Source organism: Vigna radiata, chromosome 5, assembly GCF_000741045.1.
Source record: "Vigna radiata var. radiata cultivar VC1973A chromosome 5, Vradiata_ver6, whole genome shotgun sequence".
In the NCBI taxonomy this organism is placed as follows: domain Eukaryota; kingdom Viridiplantae; phylum Streptophyta; class Magnoliopsida; order Fabales; family Fabaceae; genus Vigna; species Vigna radiata.
In genome coordinates this window covers 25,017,806-25,027,152 of record NC_028355.1, presented here as the reverse complement: position 1 = coordinate 25,027,152, position 9,347 = coordinate 25,017,806, and the positions used below count along the sequence as shown (strand labels likewise).

Below are 9,347 nucleotides of genomic sequence, written 5' to 3'. Positions count from 1 at the left end.
CAAAGTCCTGAAACCCTAAAACTCTGAAATTTTGAAGTCTTGAAACCCTAAAACAGCAAAACTCCAAATCCCTAAAACCCTAAAACTCTAAAATATTGAAACTCTTAAATCTCGAAACCTAGAACCTCTAAATCTCAAAACGTTAAACCCTAAACGTAAAATCTTGAAATCACGAAACCCTTAAATCCTTAAATTTTGAAGTCTTGAAACCCTAAAACAGAAAATCTCTAAATCTCTGAAACCCTAAAACTATCAAATTTTGAAGTCTTGAAACCCTAAAACACCAAAACTCCAAACCCCTAAAACCCTAAAACCCTGAAACTCTTAAATCTTTAAACCCTGAAATTTTGAAGTCCTGAAACCCTAAAACACCAAAACTCCAAAGTCCTAAATCCTAAAAGTCTGAAATTTTGAAGTCTTAAAACCCTAAAACACCAAAAGTCCAAATTCTCGAAACCCTAAAGCTCTAAAACATTGAAACTCTAAAATCTCGAAACCTAGAAACTTCTCAAAATTTCAGAATTTCAGGGTTTAAAGATTTAAGAGTTTTAGGGTTTTAAGACTTCAAAATTTTAGAGTTTTAGGATTTTAGCACTTTGAAGTTTTAGTGTTCTAAGATTTAGGACTTCAAAATTCCAGGATTTCGGGATTTAAGAATTTTGGAGTTTTACATTTATAGTATAGAGTTTCAAGATTTCAAAGTTTCAAGAAAAAGGTTCTAGATTTCATAGTTTCAAATTTCAAGATTTTTAAGTTTCTAAATAAATTATAAAAGTAAAAAAATATATATGGTAAAAATTTGATCAAAATCATAACTTTTTAACAAAAGGTCATTTATTTAATAATTTTTTTATTTGAAATAATTGAATATCAATTTAAAATAGTGATTGCATGATTTTTTAATACTATTTTTATAAAATTATACATATATGTTTTAAATTATATTTTATTTACCTTTTAACTAATTATTCATAAAAATAATATAATTATATATATTCTAATATAATAAAAATATAAATACATGTTCACTTACACATGTTTTCACTATAAATAATATATATAAACAGCATTTGGAATTATAATCAGAAAAAGATAAAATTATGCTATAACAATTACATAAAAGTTAAATAATTATAGAAGAAAATAAAAATGATAAATATGTGTTTTAAAAATAAATTACAAAAAGAAAGATTAAGAGACAAATTAATATAAAATTTGATAAATTATAAAAATGTTTTAGTAATTTGAAAAAAAGTATGAACTTAAAGACAGATAAATATTTACATATTATTCTCATCTTTTATTCAAGTTAAAAAATAAATAAAATATTACCATAGAAGTGCGTGTATCAAGTTGCATTTTTGTGTGAAAATCTGAACTAGTTCAATTAATAACATAAAGACGAATTCATTTTTTGTGATTCTTATTTTGTTAAAGTTTTATTCTATTTAATTAAGTGTTTTTTTTTTTTTTACATCCAAATACATAAATAATCTCAACCCTAAAAAGTTACCTTTTAGAACACCATATAGTGATTCATTCTATTTTTTAAATTTCCTACAAGAATAATTACATTTAAAATTTATACCAATTGAAGAGTACTAATTTGTAAATCTAATTTATTGAAATTTGTACTAATTCTTTGTTAGATTCCTTTAACTGGCTCACTAAAACAACTTGTAAGCAGGTTTATCGTAAATTGTATTCAAAAGTTGAGTTCAAGGTTACAAGTAAAAGTGATCTGAAAAGGATGCAACAAATGTGAATATGTTGTTGTATCAAAACCTAGATTCCCTAATCGAAAAGCCAGAGCCTTTTGTTCTTCAATGTAAATGGTCCTGCTGATTCAATAATTATCTAATGATATACAAAGTATGTTGTCTCAAATGTTCATCACTCCCTATCTTTTCCACATACATAAACAATAAGAGGATCATCTTTTTCCTATTAAAATAGGCTCATAAGGATATAGGGTTTTCTGATGCCAACTTTATTCTATTAATAAAGTCATCAACAGACATAGTCCCAAGCTCCCCACCAAACCTAGATCTAACTGTCACTGTTTCTGTTTCAACTTCCTTTAAGCCCACGACAGCCATCAAAGGAATTTTCTGCTTCTCTGCATTTCTTATGAGTTTAGGTAGCCGCTCTCCATGGCAAACTTCAACTCGGATGCCATACATTTTCAGTTTGTTGGCTACACCATTGCAATATTCAAGCTGCATGAGAAATATAATATAGAAAAACATTCCCCATTAATTCACTTATCATTGTCTGTTATCGTATCTAGAAAAGAAACAATCTCTCCTGTTAGGAACTTGATAGCCCCATAAACACACTTCAGTATCTATAAACAAACGTGAAAATAATTATAAATTAACTAACACTTGCGTCTCATTGTAAATCTGATAGGAACAAAATACTGATTGGAGAGAAATACTAGACTCTAGAAAAACTCAAACAACACAATCCATACATACACACATCGACAACTGACTTGCAATAAACAAAAAAAAAAATGCAAAAAAGAATTGTTTGGTATCTAAAAATAGTACTCTAGTAATTTAAGAACCTATTTTTTGTAGTCCCCCCATCAAGAACACACTTTCTCTAACTAGTACTTTAAAGCCCTTTGACCAGTCTTTCTTTACTTCTTGATAGATTAATGTGTTTACGTCCATCTCTTTGTATTTTCCTATTCATAAATACATAACTTTATAACTTTATGTGTCGATTGTCTTCCTGCAAAATCGATCTCCACCTCAAATTGTAATTTCAAATCAGGCATCACTAACTATGGTAAGTTCTTCATTACTACCATAAGGGTCAGCAATAACCTTTGAGCCTCCTCATTCCACCCTCAAATTGCTCTTCTTGAATAGCTCTGCTGGACGTTTAGCAAAAATGCCATAAATTACAATGACACCCTCTACTTTTTTTCACCATTATAATACCCTCCCTTATCAGGATGTAACTGTAATGTTTTTAAAAAATTAAAGTGTCAATGTAGCTCGAGAAAGCCTCAGGAGGTCTTAGTATGTAAATTACTCAAATTTTACTTGAACTAATAAGAAAATAAATAATTATTTTATTGATACCAATCACACAAACTACACTCTCATCACCTCTATTTGTAACAACCGAACTCTCTAAAATAAGGAAATAAAAATGTGCAAAATTAATAGGAAGATACCCAATATTTTTCTCTTAATTTCTATGCAAATATGGAAGATATTTTTGTCCTAATAATCCTCTATTTACAAAATTCCCTCTCAAGTTGGTAACTTAATATCGAGAATTCCCAACTTGTCTTCGAAATCCAGAAATCGAAGAAAGCTTCTAAAAGATAAAGATACATGCTAATAATGCATATAATGTACATACTCCAATAAAATATGATCAGTACGTAGAATGGGCCAAGGATTTCTTAATAGTCAAACTCTGTGTTACCTGGGCATCAGTAACAGGTAAAACTCGAGCTTGTATTGGAGAAAGCCATAATGGAAAATCACCAGCATAATGCTCGATGAGAACACCAAAGAATCTTTCCAATGATCCAAGCACTGCTCTATGGATCATGATAGGCCTTCTTTTCTCAGTATTTGAGTCAACATATGTGATGTCAAAACGCTGTGGTAGATTGAAATCAACCTGTTTTAAGTTAAAATGAACTTTAAGTCAAGCTAAGAGGAAAATAGTTCCCTGCAAAGTGATCCATTCAAGACAAGGCAACCAATATTCAAGAAATAAACCAAAGAGCCAGAAGTTTGCACCCCTTGATGAGTTGAGATATATAAGAGAAAGGATAAGATAACCCATGCAGGTATGTGAATAGTTTATTTTATACCTGCAACTTCCCCACCTCACGGAAAATTCTTTGGGCTTAAAAGCATGGAAAATGCAGAGACCAAATGTACCTAGTTTAAATGGGCGGGGAAGTGCAGAGTATTCCTGACAAATTCGTTATATAAACTATAATATATGGCCCCATTCGGAGACAACAAATTTTGATAACTGAGTAAATAACTTTAGGATAACTACAATTGCAACAGTAATCACCTAAGCTGTTTCTAGCTTTTATCATAACAGCTTATTTTCACGAGCCAGAACCCAAAAATAGTTTATATGGGTTTTCTAAGCTTTCATAAGTTCATTCAGAACTAGTAAAGAAAGGCTGAAAATAACACTTCCCAAAACAGGAAATGTCATCTGTTTAAGACGAAATCTCCTAAAACATTAAGCTATTAGGCAAAGGCAAATGTGCCTTTTATATTGAAAAATTTAGGAAGTCAAGAATTGCCTGTATGGTTGAGCACTGCCACTTCCGACCAAGAGCATCCTCAATCTTGATATCAATCTTTGGCCCGTAAAAGGCACCTCCTCCATCATCAATTTGATAACTCCAACCTTTATCATCCAAAGCATCTTCCAAAGCAGTGGTAGCTTTCTCCCATATATCATCATCTCCCACAGCCTTTTCAGGCCTTGTAGATAAATTTATTTCGTACTTGTCAAAACCAAACTGCAACAATATTTGTTCAGTAAGATCTAGGACCCCCCTGATCTCATCTTTAATCTGGTCATCTAAGCAAAATATATGTGCGTCATCCTGTAGAGAAGGAAATTGAAGTCAAACAAAAACCAATATATCAACATGCAATGTGCGAAAAACAAATTAGAAATCCAAAGTAGCAATTTCTTGAATACTTTAGAGGAAAATAAAAAAGGGTGGCCTAGTCCTTTGCAATTGTCACTCTTCAGGACAGTTCAAATGTGTGCAACCACACCAATGAACCAAGGCTGACAGTCTACAATGTAGAAGTTGATGTCAAGAACAAATTTTATGCAAACCTGTGTGAAACCTCTGACACGGAAAAGGCCATGTAAACTTCCAGACAGTTCATATCTATAAACAGTTCCCAATTCTGCCACCCTAATAGGGAAATCACGATAGGAATGGAGTTTGCTTTTGTACACCAAAATATGATAAGGACAATTCATAGGTCGCAGCTGATAAAGCTCATCTTCAATGTCCATCTGATCATACATATTTTCTTTGTAGAAGTCTAAATGGCCACTGATCTTCCAAAGATCAGCTTTTGCCACATGTGGTGTGTACAGCAGATCATAGCCACACTTCAAGTGAATTTTTTTCCAGAAATCTTCAATTATGTGTCTGACAATAGCTCCCTTCGGGTGCCAGAAAACTAAACCCCCACCAGCATCATCCTGCATGAATATAGTAAAGTTATTTACCTTGAAATAGGAATAACACAAGGAAACCTGAACAGAGCAGCACCATTTCTTGTACCTGTATAGAAAACAAATCAAGATCTTGCCCTATGCGCCTGTGATCTCGACGCTTAGCTTCCTCTTTGAAAGTAAGGTAAGCTTTTAACTGCTCTTCATTCTCCCATGCAGTACCATATATCCTTTGAAGCATTGGTTTTCTTTCATCTCCTCTCCAGTATGCTCCAGCAATAGACTCAAGTTCAACTGCTTTCTTATTGATATTTCCAGTAGAATCAACATGAGGTCCAGCGCAAAGGTCCCACCATTCATTGCCTATAAGAGAAAAAGAGTATATGATGAAAGAGAAAATAGGCAGATGATACACCCGAGGCAAAAACTTCTTTTTTAATACAATTTGAAACCTGCAGCACTCTGAGCACATCCTTGCCTCGTCATTGTTATTCTACTTTACACTTCCATCTTCACAGTTGCAATATCAAACACATTACACTGTCCATTTTCATTCTGCTCAAGCATGTTAATTGATCATGTTAAAGATGCAGAAGAAGCTCAGCGCTCTAAGTACTTAGGCTCGGTGTTCATGTAGTTTAGAGAAAGCTAAGAAAAATAACTCTCTTATTAAGGGTAAACAGAAACATTACATTATTACCAACTTTAAGCAAATAACATGAAACATATTCTTGCCATATTTAAATATGGTTATTTAATAAAATGCAGTGGCAGGATCAAACAGAGAATCAAAGTATTGTGTTATGGCTCAAACGAACCAATAGTGACACCAGTGTGGGTGATGATGAGATTGGTAATGGCTACAGGAGTAATACATCTAACAAATTTTGTTGTACACATAGTGAGACCTATTCTCACTTCATATCCATCTCAGCAAGGACATAATTCTACCTGTTATAACAAATAAACAAGGAGTTGATTCTATATAAAAAATATCTAGATTATATATGCAGAAGAGGATATTTCTCCCACCTGCAACAACACACTAATATATGACCAAGATAATACTAATACTTTCTCTCTTGTTACCAATATGAAATATATTCGACTTCTCTTTTCCATTGTAGGCACTCTCCACTGAACTTTGTTTCAAGTTGACATCAAAAATGCATTTCTGCATAGTCATCTTAATTATCTACATGGAACAATCTCCTGAATTTGTTGATTAGGGATGTCATTCAATGTGATATTTCAATTATGTAGGTCCTAATATGGCATCGAGAAATCATGCCATGCATGGTTTGGGCATTTTAGAACTGTCACCAACCAATTTGGAATGGTACAAAGTCATGTTGATAATTCTCCCTAACGATGCATCTATCTCATTATTGTAGTGATAAGGAGGGCATTGTACAACTAAAACAATGTATTGCTAAAAACTTCTAAATAAAAGATTATGGACACCTAAGGTATTTCCTAGGTATAGAAGTGGTGCAATCCAAGGATGGTTTGACCATATCTCAAAGAAAATATGCTCTCAACATATTGGATGAGGCAGGGATGATATGGACACACTAATGGATCTAAGTGTCAAACATGTACTTAACCAAGGAGAACCATGTTTTGATCCCTGGTGATACAAAAGGTTAGTTAGTAAGGTAAAGTACCTCAATATGACTAGTTTTGACATTGCCATTATAGTGAACATAGTAAGTCAATTTTTAAATTCTCCTTGTCAAGATCATTAGGATGCAGTTGAATAGATCCTAAAGTATATTACGAAAACTCCCAAAAAGAACTGCATTTATGAAGGTACGGGAAATACCCAAATCGCTAAGTGTTCTAATGTTAACTGGGTAGGGTCACCAAGATAGAGACTACACTTCAAGGTATTGTGTTCTAATTGGAGGTAACTGAATATCATGATAAAGTAAGAAAAAAAAATGTTGTAGCAAGATCAAATGCAAAAGCATAAAACAGGGAGATGGTATGAGTCACTTGTGAGCTCATATGGCTAAAAGAACTCCTTAAATAACATAAATTTGAAGAAACTTTCCAAATGCACCTTGTACGTGACAACTAGGAAACACTATACATTTCTTCTAATATAGTATTTCATGAGAGAACCAAACATATTAAGATGTATTGCCATTTCATAAAACAAAATTTGAAGTTTCTAGACATCATCGCTAGATTTGTCAACTTTAATGAACAACTAGCTACATATTTACCAAAATCTGTGAGAACCGAGGATTGATTATATTTGCAACAAAATAGGCACATGCAACTCATCCACTCTAGCTTGAGTGGGAGTGTAATGATTATAGAAATAGTGAATTGATCCTTCATAATCAAGAATATCAAACATATATGTATTATTAGGAATGTTTTTAATTATTCTCATATCGTATCTTTGTTATTAGGGAATATCAAATCTTTTCTATTTATTGTATCGGTAATTTTTTCTCAATATGAATAAACCATTTGTGTTTAATAAACACACAGTTTCAACTCAATGTTTCTCTCTTCCTTAGAGTTTAACACTACCGACCATATGTTAACATATTCTTTTTAATTAAGGGCAGATTACATCATAAATAATTTGGGCAAGATTAATACATACACCAAGGGAGTTTCAAAATATAATAATTTATGCTCCACTCGAATGACAAGTACAAATACACACACATACACACACAAAGTTTAGTTATCATGAAGTTATCCTGTCCGTCCACACACCAATTTTTATCTATGTTTTCACTCGAATGTGTAGTATAAACATGCATAGAGCATAACATTCATGAATTAAGTGCCCATGGTCACCATTTTTTCACCGCTAAAGTCTATCTTCTCTCACCCTTTTACTCGAAGTTTCATCAAGAGGGAATTGGAAAAACAGAAAAGAGCAAGAACACTACCAATATGATATATGGTGATGGTATCCTCCTTAATGCTGTCCAAAATCTCCAATTTGTATGGTTCATTCAATGCCGATATTCTTCTCTGAGCTTCGTCTCTTGAGACTTCTTCTCTTAGAAGAGGTAAATTTCTTCCAATAATCCGATCCTACATATGACAAACATTTGCGTTCCCCTTCAGCAGTTCTGTGCAGAGTTGCAAAGCATGAAAAGAAAAATGCAAGATCCCAAAACATAAAGATTTAATGGACTGACTCTGCCTACCATCTCTTTCTTGATTCTCTTCAAATCTTTATCGGTCAAAGGCTCCATATCGAAGTCGTAATAAAACCCATTTTCTATCCAAGGCCCAATTGTGACTTTTGCATCGGGGTATAGCTTTTGAACAGCCATTGCCATCACATGTGCACACTGTAAAGGAACGTTAACAACAAACATATCATCTCCATGATAGTAGGATAACGATTAAAACAATAATTTGAAATTCTAGATATTCCTCCGACGTTATTTTGTTATTATAAGTTTGTTGCATGTGAAATTGTCTACATAGGCTGCAGCTTGTTGAATAATAACTTGAAAGTGAAAGAATACAAAAAGACCCAGTAACCACAGAATTGGCTTTCCCATTACCGTGTGGCGGATTCTGAGAAGCCTCTCGGATGATTCGTTAGAAGGCAGAAGAACCCGATTAGGGTTGGAGTTGGGGTTGACCGAAACCGTAGGGTCGGTGGCGACGGCGAGTGTGGTTGTGGTGGCGATTGAGGAGCATTTTAGCTTTGTGTTGGAAGAAAGAAAGGAACCAAAACGAAAACCGAAACGGCATCGCGCTTTAAGGGGAGCGATAGAAGAAAGTGAATAGGTTGTTGCTACCGCTAAGGTAGCCATTTTGAGTGAACTGAGGAGCAGAGAAGAGACGATGATGAAAATAGCTCACTTCATCCAATTTCTGTCCACAAAATAACCAAATTCAATATTTTATTATTACTCATACTTTATTATTAAAATAAACATGCTGGTCTAGGTGGAAAATATAGATAGTATTAACAATGTTATTAAAATAGGAATAATTTATATAGCGTTTTTTATTTTTAAAAGTGTGACTAATTATATAGATAATTTAATTTTAAATTCATACAATAATAATTAAACTCTTAGAAATATATTCATTATCCCATGACATCGGTGGGTCAAATCTCAATCAAATATTAAATACTGATACCTTGAGAC

General features: G+C 33.0%; 1 protein-coding gene across 1 annotated transcript; it reads right to left on the bottom strand.

Moving 5' to 3' along the window:
• Nucleotides 1–1,677: 1,677 nt before the first annotated feature.
• LOC106762085 (threonine--tRNA ligase, chloroplastic/mitochondrial 2) lies at nucleotides 1,678–9,074 on the bottom strand. Its single transcript, XM_014645794.2, has 8 exons — nucleotides 8,751–9,074; nucleotides 8,385–8,531; nucleotides 8,121–8,268; nucleotides 5,312–5,565; nucleotides 4,852–5,229; nucleotides 4,301–4,609; nucleotides 3,451–3,651; nucleotides 1,678–2,219 (listed from the first exon to the last, which is right to left on the bottom strand). The coding sequence occupies exons 1-8, from the start codon at nucleotides 9,003–9,005 to the stop codon at nucleotides 1,959–1,961; spliced, it is 1,953 nt and encodes a 650-aa protein (XP_014501280.1). The 5' UTR covers nucleotides 9,006–9,074; the 3' UTR covers nucleotides 1,678–1,958.
• Nucleotides 9,075–9,347: the final 273 nt, after the last annotated feature.